At 46.6% G+C, this 18,954-nt stretch overlaps 1 protein-coding gene across 1 annotated transcript in view; it reads right to left on the bottom strand.

Annotated features, from left to right (window-relative positions):
- Window positions 1–408: 408 nt before the first annotated feature.
- The window catches only part of LOC104512560 (catenin alpha-1-like), a 99,240-nt gene continuing 80,694 nt past the window's right edge, over window positions 409–18,954 (bottom strand). The window contains exons 10-17 of the mRNA XM_010155592.1: window positions 16,181–16,337; window positions 10,574–10,774; window positions 9,353–9,504; window positions 6,425–6,535; window positions 4,750–4,931; window positions 3,889–3,994; window positions 2,749–2,782; window positions 409–896 (exon numbers count right to left, since the gene is read on the bottom strand). Of these exons, the coding sequence (XP_010153894.1) occupies window positions 409–896; window positions 2,749–2,782; window positions 3,889–3,994; window positions 4,750–4,931; window positions 6,425–6,535; window positions 9,353–9,504; window positions 10,574–10,774; window positions 16,181–16,337 (1,431 nt within the window). The remainder of the gene's footprint in view (window positions 897–2,748; window positions 2,783–3,888; window positions 3,995–4,749; window positions 4,932–6,424; window positions 6,536–9,352; window positions 9,505–10,573; window positions 10,775–16,180; window positions 16,338–18,954) is intronic.

Below are 18,954 nucleotides of genomic sequence, written 5' to 3'. Positions count from 1 at the left end.
AGAGCAGAGTACAGGGGGAGGTTCGATGTGACACGGAGAGAAGAGTGATGCTCTGAGCAGCACTCGCTTCACCCAGCAGCTCTTCCCACTGAGCAGACCCTGCTGAGATTCTGCACAGCCGGTGGGAGCTGCTCTTCACCCCCCTGTTCACAGCAAAATCCCTTCTCACCCAGTGCCCTGGTCCTGTACAACGGGCCTTCAAGCCAAGATTCATGATGGACATCGTGCGACTGGAAGATCAATCTTAAATGTGGCAGCAATTTACTGCTAATGCTTCCCTCAAGCCAAGGTTTATTGCTTACAGCCGCTCCGCCGCTCCTCTCCTCCCAGAGCAAGGCAGCAACCCCCTCTGGGGTGTCAGCAGTGGTCTCTGAGCCCAAATTCTCACTGCAGACCGTCCCTCCTTCGCTACAGCACAGGGTGGAAGCAGGAACCAGTTTCCCTGTACGTAAAAGGCCCAAAAGGGGCTGCACCAGAGCAGGCGTCGTGTTGCACGAGCAGCGGTGTGCCAACGGGCCGCATCCACATGGAGCGTTGGCTGTAGCCGATGTGCTGGGCAGACACCCAGCTCCCAGGAAGGGGCGTGTAGCTCGTGAACACGAGTGGGGTTTGCAGGGCCAGAACAAGCGGGTTTAAGGCCCTGCGGTACTGCACGCGCACACGACGCGCCGCCGTGGGATACTGCGCAAGCTGGGACAAGCACATCGGGCTGCGCAGCACAGGGGTGGAGGTTTGGATGGCTTCAAGGCATCTGACCCGGGGCGTCCGTAACCGAACCAAAATCACCTTCTCAGTCCCAGGGAGGGTAATGAAACACCCAAGGTATCCGCAACTCTTACGCAAGCACGCCGCTTCCGCCAGTGAAGTGAAACCCGTGAGGAACAAAGCAGCAAAGCCTGCAGATTAATTTTTGAAGCTAATCAATATTAGTCAGCAGTACAAGATGTTTTAGAGAAAGTCCACAAATAGCGTCGGCCAAAGAGCTAATGAAAAGCTGAAATTACCATTTTGGAAAATGCTCTCCATCTCCCAAAGAGCTCATCTAACAAAGGGAACGAGCAGCACAGCGGCAGACTGAATGGGATGTTGACAAATGCACAATACGGCCCGTCAGCGGGACCGCTAAACAATCCGAGGTGTTTTATGGGCTCCGGGTCGATGGAAACCATTGAAGGAAAGACAGTCTCAAGGAAAGGGGCCGCCGCGCTCACCGATGGCTGGAGGAGGCAGCAGGGCGTTAGCGGGGGAAGCAACAGAACGGGAAATACCACTCGGTTGTATGTATCAGCGTGACGGGAGCTGGATAACCGCATCCTGGGCCATGTGCACGCTAGTTCGACCAGCAGAACAGAGAATTCGGTTCAAAGACAGATGATGTGTGAATAGAGATGCAGCACAAGATAAAAAAAGAACATCAACAAAAGGCACTGCGGATGCCTGTACAAGCCCTGTCCTCTCCTACGCAGGAACGCTCAGATAAAAACCAAAAAACCCAAAAGGCAACAATTTCAACACTGATTAAGCAAGATTGCATTATTGTGTTAACCCACGGCAGGCACAGCCAAGCCCGTCCGCAGAGCTAGCTCGGGAGCATTCCCACCGCACGGCCACAGCAGAGCGCTGCGTGGTAGACACACGTGGGGGGGGACACCTTGCACTAGACCAGGTTGCTCCAAGCCTCATCCAACCTGGCCTTGGACACTTCCAGGGATGGGGCATCCACAACATCTCTGGGCAACCTGTCCCAGTGCCTCCCCACCCTCTCTGGGAAGAATTTCTTCCTGATATCTAATCTAACCCTCCCCACTTTCAATTTAAACCTGTTCCCCCTTGTCCTGTCACTACAGGCCCTTGTAAAAAGGCCCCCCCAGCTTCCTTGTAGCCCCTTCAGGCACTGGAAGGGGCTATAAGGTCTCCCCGGAGCCTTCTCTTCTCCAGGCTGAACAAGCCCAACTCTCTCAGCCTGTCCCCATGGCAGAGGGGCTCCAGCCCTCGGAGCATCTCCGTGGCCTCCTCTGGACTCATTTCCATATGTGTCGTACCTGTAACTTCTTCGTACTCCCCCATCCAGAGAAGCAGAGTGCTGCTTGGAGTGAAAGATGGAGCATCTTTGGGAAAGCTGCCAGCTGATGGCCAGACACTTCACCAGGGACGTGAAATACCTGGGATAACAGCTTTCACGGTTTCAAGCGAAACGTGCTGTAAAACTGCCCGACGGCGGGAGTTAGGAGTTCCTGACACCCGAGCACGAGGGGTTATGATTCACCCAGTGTCACGCAGCAAATGGGCCATAAAACCCACCCGTTTGTTAAAAGCCCGTGTCAGGCTCGGGAAGGCATTAGCGCCCCGCTGAAAGGCTGGATGGTACGTCCCCTGCAACTGTCACACAGCTCTGCATTATCAGATCACTACACGTTTCTAAAGGCTACGTGAGCGTATCTAATGAAATATGCAAGCTGCAAGTATTAGTAGAGCATGGAGTTGTAAAAAAAAGAGCTATATTCCTGTCAAAATATTTATCTTCAAACACATGCTTAATCCTTTACATTTTTAAGGACCTTACTTCTACTAAAAGGAGCCATTTAGGTTTCTTCCGTATTTTGAGATGGCTCAGTGCAGAAAACAGTGTACACCAAGTTCGCATGAACCGTGTGAATTTGAAGAAAAAAAAGCATTGTAAACCTTGTAAACCCCCCGAGATCTCCAACAAACTGCTCCTGGCTTCATTTACCCACAGCAGCGGCGTACCTGACTCCTCCAGAAATACGGCTGTCCAACTGCTCTACCAAGGGGACCCATGTTAAAAACCAGCTTTTCAACCTCAGCTCCCCACCGAACGTTCCTCACTGCACCGTCGGTAAATGAGGGTGAAGAGGGTGTCCGCTGGGTGCCACGTGCAAAGGGAGATCTGCATGACAAAGACTGACTTCCACAGTCACCCGGGTTTATTTGGAACCTGTGTTTTGGATCTACATTCAGAGGACTGAAAAGCAAGCGGCGGCTGTTCGAAACCAAGTTTAGCTCACGATCTCAGACTCAACGTGCCTGCATTTCAGGGTCTCTCTCAAACGCAGAATGTTATTACTAACGCTGTTTCTCTGCAATCTGGGTGTGCACTGAGACCTAAGGTGCTTTTTGCATGGCCCAACCCAGTTTCTGAAGTGGCTCAGGACAGGCAAATGCATTGCATAAACCCCCAAGCTGGCCACATTTCCACCCTATAAGAATTCTTTTGAGATACCGCTGTACGTGCAGCACAAGAAGGTGCACAACAGCCTGGGACAGCGCATGGGTCACTACATGTTCAGCTCAAAATCCTCATCAACTCTGACTGGACAACGAACAAAATACTAGAGAGTGTTGACAATCTCACCCTTCAGTCTGTGGGGCATTTGAAAACTGTTAATATGAAAAACCTGCCTCAAAAATAATAATAAAGGTTGTGCAATTGTCCACATGCAATAATTACGGTGTTGCCTACACAGTCTCGTCATCGCTTCGGGAAGTGCTGCGCATACCCTGAGTGTGACAGAAGCGACGTGAATTCAGGTGCAGTCCTGTTCAGTGAGGGGAAACTGGCCTAGATACCCTGTGACATGAAGCGGTGTTGGCACACTGCTACCTTAAAAAGGTAGGTGCTTGAGTGAAGCCAAGGAGCTGCTGGTGTTACTGCTGGGCATATTTAGCTGCTCACACTGCTTAGGGTGGCAGGAGAGCAGCTTGAAAGAAAAGGCTGGAATTTTCCAGCAGCAAATCTGGAAAATCAGTTAAAAAAAACCCTAAACCCTCAAAACTAAACACATTTTCTTCTGTTCATCATGTCTGCAGTACTGAAGGATTCCTATTGCTCGTGTGCGCTAGAGGCTATGAGAATGAAATGTGACTTACGTGGTCAGCGATGGTCCGCCCCAGCTTGTCCATCCGTGACCCAGCCTCTGCAATCTTCTTGGCCGCACTAATCACGTCTGACGTATTTTTCAGTGGACCTTTACCTCTGCAAAACAGAGCGGAGTTTACCTTCCAGCACCAGAAAACAGGAAAAGCAAAGTATCCATTGCTTTACTTGCCCTGCTCCATGCAGTGCTGGGAGCGATTCCCCACCCAAACTGCAGGAAGGAGGATGCTCAGGAGTAGGCAGCTGTCACCATTACAGCACCTTCATTTTCAAGACCGTTTCCCCCTTTCCAGCCCCTCCCCGTATTTAGATTAAATCTAGGAATAAAAACATCTTAAATTTTACTGTTTTAAGCAACCTAATGATGATAAGAGATAACATTTTAGAAGACGGATTTGCCATTTTCACGGAATGCAACATCAAGTTTAACAAATAGCGTTGTATAAAATCTGGTAAGTGAATTTCAAAAGGCATCAAACCCTCTCTCCTTCTTTTGCAAATAACTGCACTAGGAACTATTCCTGCAGTACAGCAATATCAAGAAGCCCATAGAAGTTAATGTTGTAAGGAACCGAGCAAACATCTATATCTATATTCCGTGGGACAAAAATCACCCTTAAGACAGACAGGCAGTAACTGCTGCGTACCTACAGATCAATTTGAATAGTTATTACCACCCAGTCACTGCGCAGTAATGCATCTCCCGCGTTAATACTCAGGCTTTAATAGGGCAACATTTAAAGGAAATTACAAGTAGGACTCCTAACAAATACTTGCACAGTATTTCATTGAAAGCTCGGCAGCCCAGCCAGTTCTGAGGGAAGGTGGCACATGCACAAATTAAAAAGACTCACCTGGTGAAGTCTGTCATTTCCATCATAATCATACACATTTGTTTTGCCAGAACAATGATATCATTACCGCTGTCATCCCATTTGGATACTTCAGCATCCAATTTACTCTTTTCTTCCTGGAAGCTTGCGACTTGCTCAGCAATCTTAGCTTTTTGCTCTTGAGGCAGCTGAGCCATGATGGCCTGAAAGAGAGATTTTCTCACATTGCCTTCTGCCACCGCTCCTAGAAGGCTTTTTGGAACATTTCACTAATAACCACTTATAGTCACGTAGTTGGGGGATAAAACTTTAATAGCAATCCTCTACCTTGAGGCTTTACAGAACCATTTCCTTCCCTTTTGAACCAAAGTTTATGCTCTTTCTTAGGAAAGAGTACCCAGAAAGAGGAGTTGACATCTGAAACACGGGCATTTGCATGATGAACACGTTTGCCAGACATTGCCGTCCATCAACAAAAAACTGCATGAAGAGGAGGCACTTGCCTTTTCTACAGAATTTAAGGGTTCTAAAAGGAAATTCCACTTGGGTATCTTTCAGTGTTGCAATGCAGAGAAGACTGACTACCAGCCTCTTTCCTGCAAAAAGCTAGATGTGCTGTTTTGAAACACGCATACTGAGGAAAGCGTAAGTGAAAACAGAGCATGTGCTTACTGCTGAATAAAACCTAGAGACACTGTTTACAGCCCGCATGAGACTCAACGGCCTTGCCTTCATAAATACGAGGAGCATTCATGCCTCCAGGAGCAGGTGAGAGGAGCCTTCAGTACCAAAAAGGCCCTGGCAGCAGCCATGCTCCAAGGTAAATCAGAAATGTCTGCACTTAAAAAAAGGAGGGGAGGGAGAGAGGAATAGAAGAATAGGAAGGAGAGTGTAAAGAACTACCCTCAGTATAATTCCAAAGCCAAATGGCACAAGTTTGATAACTAGGGCTTAGCCACTTTTTGCCTGGTTTCAGGCTCAAAGAGCCTTCACAAAAAATCCCTGTGGCACCTACACCAGGAGTGTAATTTGTTATCAATCCTGGAGGGGATGTGACAAACAGAAACAATAGGTAAGGCCTATGTTTCCTTCAATGTACGGATTTTAAGTTTTCACCTTTTAATGGTTATATATTGCCTATCAATGCTTTCATAGTTGACAGTCGTAGGAAATGCAGGTAGTTTAAATTATTTCATCTTTGAGGGGAGCTCAAAATTGACCTGAGGAAACACTCAGTGCAAGCACACACCGACACGTGCGTGAGAAGAGGTTTTGTAAAACCTGCCTGAACCCCAGTTATCTGTTTCTTGCCACAAACTTAGTATTTGCCTGTTGAAAAGAACGTTAGCACAATGAATGGTTTGCCCTGGATGTCCCTGCAGGAGCTCACCTACTTAAACAGCAGTGCCTACGTCTGCAATGGCAAAGTGTAAACGAGTTCCTCGGTATTCAAAGGATTCTGATCTTTCAGAACATCCAAAATAAGCCACAGACGTTGCTGATGTCCATCAGACCAACACACGCTGCATTTCACTGAACTTCCTTTTCAGAAGAAAACTGGGATCAAAAAATGCCAGTTGTCTGATCCAACCGTCTCACCACCACCCTCAAAAAACATAACCTGGATTTTCAAAGCACGCTGACCTGTTTCTTGAAGGCCTGTCACCGTTTTGTAACGCTCAGGTTTCTTCCTTACCCTCGCACTTTGTCCAGCAATGAGCTGGTCATCTTCGGTCTGAATACTCGTTCTGCTTCGGACGTCAAAATCTTCCGTCTCAAAGTCAGAGTCATCCAACTCTTCAGGAGTCTGAGGGAAAAGCAATTCAGTCAGTCAAACAGCAGACTTCACGGCTTTAAAAATCAACAAGACTGTTGTTTTTCAAGCAGAGAAAATGGAAGTAAGTGAAGGTAAATATTATTTAATGTTTCCAACAAAGCTTTATCCAACTTGCACACACACGTGATTATATAACATGTGATTAGACACCATGTGGAACACCACAGGGCTGCCCAGAATTACACACTGGTACCTACATCTGAGACGCTTCAGGAGAGCAATGCACTCCGTGTTTGAAACCCGGAAACAAAGTTTTTCCAGCATGAACAGTATCTCCCGCAAGTCGGTTAACGGTAAAAGCTTCGCTCGAGATTCTGAAGCTAAAATTCCACACAGCTTTAAAGCCTGGTTCAAACCCACAGATGACATCTTTAGCACAATTATGAATCAAAGCATCAACTACATTAACAACAGATAAAATACATCGAAATTTATTCTTATCCCTCAGGAAAAGCGGAAATTTTTCAGCGAGTAAGGGCCAGCTTTTATGCTGTAGGCTAAACACATCTGACCTAGTTCCTTCTTGCCTAGGATTTATTTTTGCTACTGCCAGTCTGTAGCTGGCAAACTTTTTATGAAGCTTATCAAGTTTAAACAGCATGTTTGTCAAAATACTACATCTTTGCCTGGAGTGGCACTTCATGACTATTCTGCAGAGCTGGATCAACAAAGAACTTCACTGATAGGTGCCATAAATCGCGATTAACAGATAAGATGCAAATAAAGTCCCTGTTCTTCATCTTTCTTTCCTATGATTGGAATTTTGAAAAACTTGTTTTCCAATACAGAAGTCTTGTGATACCGTTAAAATAAAGATGGATACACAAAATGGTTGCCAAAAAGCAAAGGTGAGTATGCTGACAATCAAGGCCTAGGGCATTTCAGACTCCATCTCCTCTCCATGCCTTGAAGAACAGAGTATGTTCACAACATCAGCAAAAGGACATATACTAATAAGCAGCTCAGTGTATCAATATTTAAAAAAAAAAATTAAAAACAACAACCAAAAAAACCACCCTGTTTTGTTCTCCCTTTAGAAACTGTTTATGAGTCTCAGGCCCCCATCTCTTCCCAAAGCCCAAACCTCCTGGGGTACACCAAGTGTAATTCTGCCTCTCAATCTGTCATCAAGAGCAGAAGCTCTGTGGGGGGCGGTGTGAGATTGCCAGGGGACCAGGGAGGAAGGAGCTTCCCTTCGACGCACTACAGAAACAGTAAGATTTTAGTTTTGAAAACACACTGCATAAATACAATAAATAAGGTGTTTGAGTGATTTTTCCTCCTGGTTCCTGTAAAGAACAAGCCCCAGCAGACAAAGTTTCACGTGAAACAGCTTGCTTGCCCCAGCTAAGCTTGGCAGCATCCCCCTGCGAGCATGGTTCCTCCTGTGGTCCAGTCTGAGACAATGCCCTGGAGAAGCGGTGGCCTGGCATCTCCATTTGGATGACTCTCTTATCCTAAATACATTTGAGACCTCAGAGCCCTTTGGACAACAACTACTAACATTTTAGCTTCTTTATAGGTCACTGATGTGTCACCAGTGAGCTGCCGTTAGCTACTGGCAGCTGCAATAAAGCCGTGGCACCCTGACATCAGAGACGTGGCACAAGGGGAAACGTCAGGATTCCTGGCATCACCAGCTCGGCTAATTACTGACGACGTGGAATTGGCAGTCATGCTTTCATGTCCTGAATAACAAGGACTTCAGCGGGGGGTGAATCAAATTAGTTTGTCTGCATAGCAGGAAAGCACTGATAACTTCATCCAACGCTGGCTGTCTAAATCCTGAGCTGAAGTTCGAAAAACAGAGAGCACATATGTGGTTGTCAGCTTTTCTTCTGATTTTCCATCTGATTCTTTGCTTTAAGCAGCAAACACGGAAGACACTAGTGCAATGGTTACTATAATCACATCTATTCTGGGGCTGTACATCCTCAACTTGCTTATCACCAACATACATCTGCCATGGTTAACATTCTGCAAGATGAAGACAGTTTCTCTGCGAGGCATTTATGTTTGAGTCAGAGGGGTAGAATGGAAAAAGGAAAACGAGCCCTAGATTTGTGTTCTTGTGTCTGGTTCCTGCCTGTTTTTGTCACGCTGCAACATGCCCAGAGGTCAGCCTCAACCAGAATCTGCTGTTCTGCACCCTTTCAATCAGCTGCAGGAGCCCTTCTGCATCTTCCCCGCACGCCTTCTACCACTCTAATGCTGCCTGACCTACCAGAAATCAGGACTTCCCAGCTCATCTGGAAAAAGCAAGCACAGGATAGACAAAGCCCTATGAACTCGTCCCTGTTTATTGGGGTTAGCCAATTAACGAATTACATGCTCTAGGAACTAGACAACTCATCTAAACCTGTTTTGACTAACTAGCATTAATTCTCAAAAATAAAGAGCCATCAGGTTTTATTTCTAAGCTCTCAACCACCAAAAAGCCTCTGCAGCTAGGAATCCACTTGCTGCTGTTAAACCAAAGGTCGCTGACGTTAGCACGCTAACAAGGCATTAATATGGCACTGAAGGGTATTTAGCATCACAGCTCGGGCTATCATCGATGCTCAGATCTGCTTAATGAACTTGAATCCAAACGTACTTCTGAAGTGCTCCATGGCGGAGTGATTAGCAGCTTGTAAGGCTCCGAATGCGGAGATGAGCTCAATGAAAAATCTTAGCTGTCTGCTCTCAACGGAACTGATGAACGTCAGTTCAGTCAAGGCCGGGGAAGGTGGCTGGGAAACCAGAAAGCTTTAAAGTTTAACTTAAAAAGGTTTAAGTTAGGCTCACCCGGATCATCAGTACGGCTTTCCTGATATCGCGGATTCCGTCGTACACCAGTCGCGAAGCATCGATAAATTCGTTCTCATCCATTGGCTGAGCAGGGTCTGAACTCAGTGCTTCCACAGCAGCTTCCACTTGCTCAGTAAACCGCGGCATAACTGAATTAAGACAACATAACAGTCAGTCCCCACTTTCGGCTACACGCTCCCGTGAGAGACGTGTGTGCTTCTCTGGTATCTATCCCCGAAACTCTGCAGTGTCTCCACTAAAATGCAAAACATTTGTTGTGGAAGGACACTGATGCCGTAGCTCAAGTCTTGTGTCCACTTCAGTTTCTGTTTACCCTGCTGCTATTTGGTTTTCTTCCCCCTTAGATACTGAAAGGTTTATCGCACCCTTCTAGTGGACAAGGATAAAATCCCTGAGGAAACAGTAAGAAATTATGGGACAAAATACTAAGCATTTTTTTAATATTCCCAATAGAGGTACATAATTTTTTGGGGGAAAAACCCCAGTATTGCCACTCGGAAGCTCAAGTTTAACACGGCACTGGAAGAAGGCAGGTTGCAGTGCTGTACTTCGGTGACTCACTGCACCCGAGGAAGAACATCACAGAGCCACTTACAGTCTGATCGCTCCTCCAGTGTCACCCTTGATCCTTCACAGTTGTAATTAAAGCAAAACCAACAACTAGTCGGCACAGCAGTCATGGAAGCAACCAGATCATTCCTTACCCTATGTGTATGTCACCAGCTAGTTCACAGGAAACACCCTAATCTGTTGTTTAGGGGTGAGGGACTACAACCCCCAATGTTTCCTTACCAGTTATAAAGATATTTTACAGAATCTACCCAAAATTTATTTTACTGGGCTGATGCAGCAGAAATCTTCCTGGATCCTGAACACTTGCGGAGCCCGGTACAGTACCGCGGGAAGACCAGCCCAACTTTCCAGCCCTGACTCACTCTCTGGGACTCATTCCCCACTGTTCTAGCAGCTCAGGCAGTGACGGCAGGCGTGCTCAGGAGATCTGGTACACTGCTGAATTTTAAGCCAGTCAAGACAGCAAAATTACATTTCTCATTTTGTAACAGCTCTGCAAATAACTCCTCCTCGTTTTCATTACAGAATGTAAATGGAGTCTTTAATAGGTTCCACAGGTCCCTCAGTATCCGGTCGCCCACGTGCAATAGGAATTCAGGGATCTTGGGAGTCACCAACTCTTACCTGTGTTGGACAGTAACTTCGTCGCCTCCAAGACCTTCTCAGTGTAGACTCCAGGTTCGTAGTTATCCATTTCAGAAGTGACAACGTGAATGACTCTGGCAGCACGTCCTCGAATCGCACCAGCTGTGCGGTCTAAACCGTCAACATCTTTTTCTTGGAGAGCAATGACACACTTGTTTACATCTTCCAAAATATGATTCTCTGGTGGTAAAAGGAGGAGGATTTAGATGGCAGTATCTTCTTTTCTGCTGCAGTCATCAGCATTTGAATTTCCCAGTTTGTGACCCGCTCTATAAAACCTCCACCGAGATGCTGTAAAGCATTAATTTTTAAGCTTGCTACGGCCAGCAGACAGCTGCCCTTCCAAACCAGGTGTCAAAACCCCATCACTCCATTCACCTACTGGCACCCACACTTCTTGCCCTGACTCGTACTCGATTTCAGCAACAGAAAACCTGAGTTCAGTTGAATTCTCCCCTAACGTGGCTTTTTCCGTATTCCTCCCTGGGACCGCCAAAGCCCTTATTCCAAATATTTTCAGGCCACTCCCACGTCCTTCCACATGTGCAGGGCGGTGAGGCACCCTCCCCAGCACCACACCTAAGCCATTCAACGCTAATAGGCTGGGGCACTTGCTGCACGTTTCTACCTTCCCACACGGTGTTTTCCTACAACCACACGCATACCATCAGAGAGTATTAAATGGTCAGTCCTCCATTCCCATTTAAGACACCTAACACGCACGGTGATTTATGCAGAAAGCGTTCCAGCGACAGAGTACTCATTGCCTCTTAGGAAAACAGAAAATAAACCCAAGACCTCTGTACGTATTTTACTCTTAGACTATATATTTTTTTTTTTATACAGAGATATCTTTGTCAATTATCAAGTCCAAGAGGCCCCAAATGAGTAAAAAACCCTTAAGAGATTTCTAGAGAGGCTGGGATCCTGGTTTGGGCAAAACTTACCCAAAAAGTCTTCCAAACCCTGTTAGAGACCTCTAATAGATGAGTACCAACGCTTTGACATTGCCATCCAACATCAGCATTTGGGCTGCTTGGTGAGAAACCAACTTGGAAACATTTCTGCTCTGTCACTTAAAATAGTTTCCAGCATTACTTACCACTGAGTTAATCATGCTATGCTGCCAACCCGTGCCACTGAAGTGGCTTTTATTCCCTAAGCAGGTAGTGAGAGAGCCAGAGTTCGCAGAGACGAGAAGCACGTAAGAGTTGGCTGATAGAGAATTTGTATAACCTGGCTGAAAGGATTGCTGCTGGAAGAGTTATGCTTAATTGACATAAAATTAGCAGAGCCAGGTGCAATACTGTGAGACTTCTGTAAGCAACCTGGACAAAAATACGCTTGTGAAATCCCTCTGAAGCAACTCAGCCTGAATGAGTTCAGCTGAGGGCAGAATGTGGCCCTGCGAGAGAGAAGCGCAGGTTCATTAGTGATTTGACAAGTCAGTGAGCAGGCAGCCAAGGTACAAAAGCTGCAGCAAGGAGCACACCGAGGCTTGGTATTTAAAGCAAAAGACAGACATCCCTGCAAGTTGCAACAGTAAAAAGAAAAAGCACCGGCGTCAGGCCAAAACACAGACGGTTTATTGCTTGAATTCCTTAACGAATAAATTAAGCCACAGACCATTTAAAAGCCTCTTTGGATTATATGAACTTTAATAAAAGGCATGGATGAAATGAGGATGAATTTAAATGCCTGCTGATCATTGAATGTCTTCTGCAGGGTTGCCAGAACGACGCTTTTGTGGAAAGACAACCCCAACAGCAGCCTGCAAGGGGCCGCGGGGAAGCACGGGACTGTCAGGGGCATCCACTCCGGTTACGCTCTCCAGCCGGACGGTAACACATCAGCTTTGACACTGCCCCGTGTGCTGCTGTGTACACACCCCGCTACCTGTCCTGCAGGCACATGGCCCACAAGTGCCTGGCGCACACTGCTACCCGCCGAGGCCCGAAACGCTGATGCACGGGTTCACGCCAGCGCACCTTCGGGGACGTGGTGCCGCCGTCCCGCATCAGAGCGAACAGCCCTCCTGCTGCCGAGCGGCAGGAGAACCTCACAGCGAGAGAGCGTCACGCAGAATGCAACACGGGGAACGGCAAGGGGATGTGCAGTACCAAAATAACTGGAGGGAAAAAATGGAGTGGTTTGGCAACAAGGTAAGAGGGTAAGAGGAAAGATGTTTTTCCAAGTGAAATGATTTTTAGAGCAAACAAGGAAATACACAGAACTGTAAAAAGCTAACAGAATTAAAAGTCCCCTCCGATTGTCAATCCTCAATCCACCCCCACCAAACACCTTCCACCTCCACCCACCTCCCCATTAAAGGGATGAGGGAATCATTCTCCAAACATCCCAAGAAGTCTGTGTGGGAGTCTGGGGGCCACAGGAGATCAAAACCTAAGATTGAGAGCTCGGAGATAAAGCCAGGGATGCATAAATGTAACCCTGCTTCTCTGCCGTGTCCCCTCGGAAGGGCTCAGGACGACTCCCATGGCGGGCCTTCTCTCGGCAGGGATGCTGCAGGAAGCGGGTGAAGCCGCAGTGCCGGTAGACGTGGTTATAGAGCAAAGACTGGAGTGCTCACACACTTGTAAACGCAGTATTCATCTTGTAATGAAGAAGGACAGTCCTCGGGCCCAGGCAATATTCATCGGGAGGCTCTTAAGACGAAACAGCTCTGCCACGATGGGCAGTCTCTTGCGTAAACCTCTGTCAGCAGCAGAGGAACAGAAGGCAGAGCACGGAATGATTTTTTTAGAGGGTTTCAAAGGAGATCCAGGTAATTTCAGAACATTGAATTTGACAATTACATGGTGCTATCAGCAACTGCTCTAAAGAACAGAGATAGTGGGCACACAAACACACCCAGAGTGCTCAGGGAAGGCAGTGGCAAGAGGGATAAGAATTACAGAAGGTACCAAAGTGCTTTGAAATGAGGAATAATGAAACAGGCAAAGACTGCAGTCAAGAAAGAGATGACTACGTGCAGAACAGAAGTCTGTACATTTACAAACAGCATGAAGAAAGGGAATAGGGGAAAAAACCTCTTTACCATCTTCTTCTACAACTAGGGGCATCAAATGAAGCAAATAGGTGACTGCAACAACGAGGAGGTTCTTCACCCAGAGCAGTTAAGCTGTGAATTTTGCACAGGATGATGGAGATGCCAGCGGTTTATAATGGTCAAAAGAGCAACTAACACATGCTTAAATGAGAAAAAAATGTGTCAAGGGCTGTTCAGTCAGTAGCCCCTCTGGTGCTGGAGCTCCCTGAGCTGCAAATTGCTCATGGTTGGGAGCATATATGAAAGATCTTCAGTCTACAGGAATCCTCTGTTATTAATCTCCTATGCCCCGTCAATTAGTCGCCACCAGACCCTTGCCCTAACTCAACTAGGCCTTTCTCATGCTGTGCCCTTTATAAAACGCTGTAACCTGCAAGGTTATCTGCAACACTGTGCATTTAAGGATCCTTACTCTTCTAAGATATTCTGCTGTTATCTAAACCCAACATCTCTTTCATCTTTCAAGCCTTTGTCTGTGCATAATTAATACAATTCTGCAGCACAAGCCGAACAGTGAAGCACACACTTCATGAGAGCAGCACAACGCATCGGAGGAACGCGCACGCATACACAGGCACCCGCCAGGACACCTTCTACTCCTGCTTTACATCCCGCCAGTAGCCGAGAAAACCCTACTGCGCACAAACATCCTAATGGCCCCAAACGGGACCTGACATAAATCATACCCGTCACGATTTTATCCAAAGAGGTGGTTAGACTTGTAACTGAAGATTTGGAATCGTGGCATTTGTATGGAAAACAATTATCAGAGTTCCAACAACGAATATTTAAAGCAGAATTCATTGCTTTAATGTTTTCCTACCATCTCTCTGATAACGCGGCACGTTTAAATAACTGCGGAACGCTCTCGGGCGTCTGAAGCAGTCTCGAACTACAGCATTTCCATGGCATCGTTCTGGCGGCAAGCACGCGCTCGAGGTGAACCAACTTGCTCCTCAGTCAGCCTGCCACCGCCTCGGAAAGGCAGCGTTCCCTGCTTACTGACGAGCCCTTGAAACTCTTCAGAGCTACTCAGCAGCAGGCCAGCACCATAACCTGCCCCTCAAAAGCTGAATTTCATCTCCTACAATGACCTATATAAACCACTCGGTTCCAACGGCTCGACCCACCGTGAGCCACCCCTGTAAGGAATCAGCGTAAGGCGGCTTCACCAGACTGCATGCCCACAGAGCAACAGCTCTTTTCCTTGGAAACGCTTTGATTGGGCGAACTCCAACCGGAGCCGTGAACTTCGGCACATCATTCTCTCTAAATACACTTCCCCAGAAATAGGCTCCTCGCAGCTGTGCAATTCCAAGCACTGCTGCGACGCCGAACACGCAGAGAGATGCAAAGGACCAGGACATTCAATCGCCTGCGAAGTTCATGCTAACTCAGTGCAAAGAGCAGTTTTATTCGGAACCCAGGGAACCACGATACGACGTGTATGATAATACAGGCGACTCATCACAGAAACATCACTTGAAGTTTAGGGGGACTTTTTTCCTCAATATATTAAAAAAATTGGTCTTTTAATTCAGGCCTGCAAGTTTTTGTCTACGTTTCTTAAATATGTTCAGCTGGTACTTCAGACTCCACACATCTTCCTGTGAAATCACTCGTTACAACCGGGGGTTTCAGGTCGCTTGGGAGGGCCAAGCCTGTTCGCACCAGGAACACTCAGACCCTCAGTTTGTAGTGGTGAATGGCAAACACTACTGCAGACACAATTCGTGGTTATATCACAGCGTCCTCTGACTAGAGCAGGATGAGAGGATGTGAAAATGAAAATGCCCCCATTATTTCTAGGTTACAGCAGCTAACAGTAGGTCTGTATCAATGATGCTGATAAAACAACCTATCTTGGCAAGCTCTTTGTTAAACTGAGTTATCTGCTATAATTACTGAATATTTTGATAAAATTTTAAATCTTTACTAAAGCTGACACGGTGAACGTTTTCCATAGGAACAGTTCTGTTTTAACTGACGTGTACAACCACAGTTTGATACACGTTGTTTACATAAGAGTCGTCTATGGTGAACTGCAGGATTTTCTTTTCCTGGTTCATAACATGACACAAACACCCCCTGTGTCCCCCCAGTGTTACCGGTGAGCTTTGTCTGCAGGAGCTAGGTGGTAATTCATCAGTACAGTTCAGCTAGCAGTTCAAAATCTTGAGTCTCTTGCTCTGTTTAAGCTGATCTGTCTACTGAGATGTAAATATATACATTTATGCACGCGGGCGCTGTAATCGCAATGACAGGTTCCTGGAGTACCTGCTTAACTAAACTATTGCTGTTTTCACGCTATAAAAATACCTCTTCTCCTCGTGCCAAGATCTCCTGCGCTATTTTCACACCTCGTGCGGGAGAAGATGACACTTGCCAGGTGAAGCGTACCAACCCCATCCCTTCCCAAAACCCGAGAAGGCGCTAGAACACGTGCAGAAACCACCCATTTCCAGGCATAAGCTCAGCTATGAGAATGAGTCTTTCTGAGTTCGAGCCCTGGTTACCTGACACAGCCAGGAAGTCATCAATGGAAGTGATGTCATCGACAGCATCCGTCAGCACGCGGACTTGCTTCTCCCACTGCTCTTTGAAGAGATCCATGTTTTCCTGAGCCAGCTTGCTTTGAGGTTTCGCAGCCAGAGCCAGCGCAGCATTAATGACCTGTAAAACACCTCTGGATCTTTAAACCATACCCTTAACAACACAATTATTTTCCATATGCTTATACAGTGAACTCAACAGCAAACCAAGCAAGTTTAATAAGTTTTCAGGAACTTGATCTTTAAACACAGAAGTGTTTATTCTGCTGCTCTCACACCCAACTCATACCTGCCTCCACATTTATTAAGGTTAGTTATGACAAGAAAAACACATGACAGGTATTCACAAGAGCTAGCTTCACCTTTCCTTAACAGCTCATGTTAAAAAGGTGTTGCTTTCTGAGTACAGGTTGTGTTAAATATTTTAGACAGGAAGACATGTAGTACACTGGAGGCTGCATTTTCTAAGCTACTTGCCAGAACCCGAGAAAAAAGGTCAAAAAAGGATCAATCTTACACACTCTAGAGTAGAAACAATATGCAAACACAAAATTAAAGAAAATTTTATATTTATTTTATTTTCCTTAAAGCTTTACTCTGTACCTTGCCAGTATTTGTTATAGTACCTTAAGATTTCTGTTATGGCTGTGGCAGAGCCAGATTAGCCAGAGAACAGGAGAGGATATACTATTTGATACTCCTGAACACCCCCTTACTACTAATTTCTTCAAACCCTAAGACTGCAATTGACTCCAGATCCCTTTTTTTCTAAGCAGAACAAATGCTACACATACTGCTGGGTAGCAGGGTTTATGCCGTGCCAACTAACTGGTCAGTTAAATGACCAAAAAAGCCTCTTTGGGTGTGGGAAGAAAGCAACCTCAAAAGCCTGCTCCTATTGTAGCTGCATTGTGTTGCAGCAGAATGACCTGGAAACACGCCAGGCGTGAGAAGTCATCCGCAGTCAGACCAACATGACAATCCTAACCTTGTTTTCAAGCACCTGAGAGTTACAGCTGATGAACTTGTAAGTTCAACGTGTACTTTTAATTCTCTACGTTAGGACCGAATTAATTGCACGAAGTCACCGAACAAAACATGCAAGCTCCAGATGTTCCTGGGTTTCCAAAACCTACTTTCTCAACCCGCTTCATTTCGAAGTGTCACAAAGCATTTAAAAAAATATATAACTCACTCAGCACTGGACTATGATGTCAAACATATCGCAAGGGCAATGAATCAGGCAGGAGGAGGCTGATAGACCCGAGGGATGCTAGAAACCAGCACTGACCGAGGGAAATCCCCAGGAAAGCTATACTGCTCTGCATGCCACCCCCCTGCCTCTGGAGAGAGAGGCTGAAGTCTGGGGCACCAGCCAAACCGAGCTCGATGGGTTTGGTAACAGACAAACTGTGTGAGAAACTCGGCACGAGCAGCAATCCGTTCAGGAGACCTGCAGCAACGAAACACATCCTTGAGTCCTGGCAATAACGACAGTGACCCCATTCTTTGTGGAAAACATGGGGATCCTCTGCTGCTTTCCCTTCCTCAAAGAAGCCCTTGAGGTGACCCCTCTGTGTGGGCAGCGGAGGAAGCAGGGTGTCCTTTCCGCCATGGGGCACGCTGCTCTGCCACCCTCACTCACGCTGCCCGGTAAGATCATGGCTCTCAAGTCCTGAAAGCCCCCAAAAAAGCCTTGCAACACCCAAGAAAATGATATTTTACATTTTTAAATCAGGCAGTAATTGAGTTTTTAGAAAAGGAAGCCTGTCCTCTGCTCAAGAGCCCTGTTTAAGTCTAGCCACTGCCATTTCTCACCCCAGTCTGACTGATGCAATGAATTATTAATCAAAATCTAGATATCCAAAGTTTTGTGAAGAGGAATCCAATAACAAGTGTCTTGCAAACAAAGAGGGTAAAACAGCAACGCTCCAGAAATCTGCTCTCAGCTTTTCTCCTGCTAGTAACTGTACGTACTGAGACAGAGAAGACGGAGATACCAAGGGTCAGGACATTTTCCCCCACTCTCTTCTAGCTGCCTTGGCTCATATCAGATAGGTAAACACCCTTGAAGCACCGGGACAAGTCAGCACTAATGCCAAAGGAACATATGGCCTGTGTACCTGCGAGATGCATGTCTGGACAGCAGCAGCTGTCTGAACAATTAATCTTTGTCAACAGCACATGTCCAACCCCAGATGCCCATGCTAAGCAGCTCTTCACACGTAACAGAAGAGCTGTCATAGATAGAGGGCTCTGCAAGTGCTCCAGAAACTCAGAGCAGGGTCTCATCACCAAATCTAAATGCAGGAGGCACAAGCTGCCCCATCGTCCTCCCAACAGGCAGCTTGTCCAACCAAAACAAAGAAGTGTTCTTTGTACGGTACAACAGCACGGCCAAGGGAACTGTATTGAAAAAGATGGCCAGACCAAGCTCGCAGGGAAGATCTCCCAGATGCATCTTGCACGTGGAAAGCAGCTGGCATTGCTACAGAAGAGGACAACCTGGTGGGGAAATGAAAGACTATCAAGTGTCACCGTGGAGCTAAAACCAAAACTACAGCTTAGAAACCCACCCAGGCACTCGTGTGCTCAGTAAGAAATTCCAGACAGCACATACAGCTCAACAGTCCTGCTCCATAGCACATTCTCCACCTCCAGGTTAACACGTTTCCAACATCAGCTTGAGCAGGGGTGATCAGGCTCTTCACTCTGCCGAGTACGTACGGCCGAGCAAT

The sequence above is a fragment of the Eurypyga helias genome, unplaced genomic scaffold (assembly GCF_000690775.1).
Source record: "Eurypyga helias isolate BGI_N326 unplaced genomic scaffold, ASM69077v1 scaffold737, whole genome shotgun sequence".
NCBI lineage: Eukaryota > Metazoa > Chordata > Aves > Eurypygiformes > Eurypygidae > Eurypyga > Eurypyga helias.
This window is presented reverse-complemented; position numbering and strand designations above follow the sequence as displayed.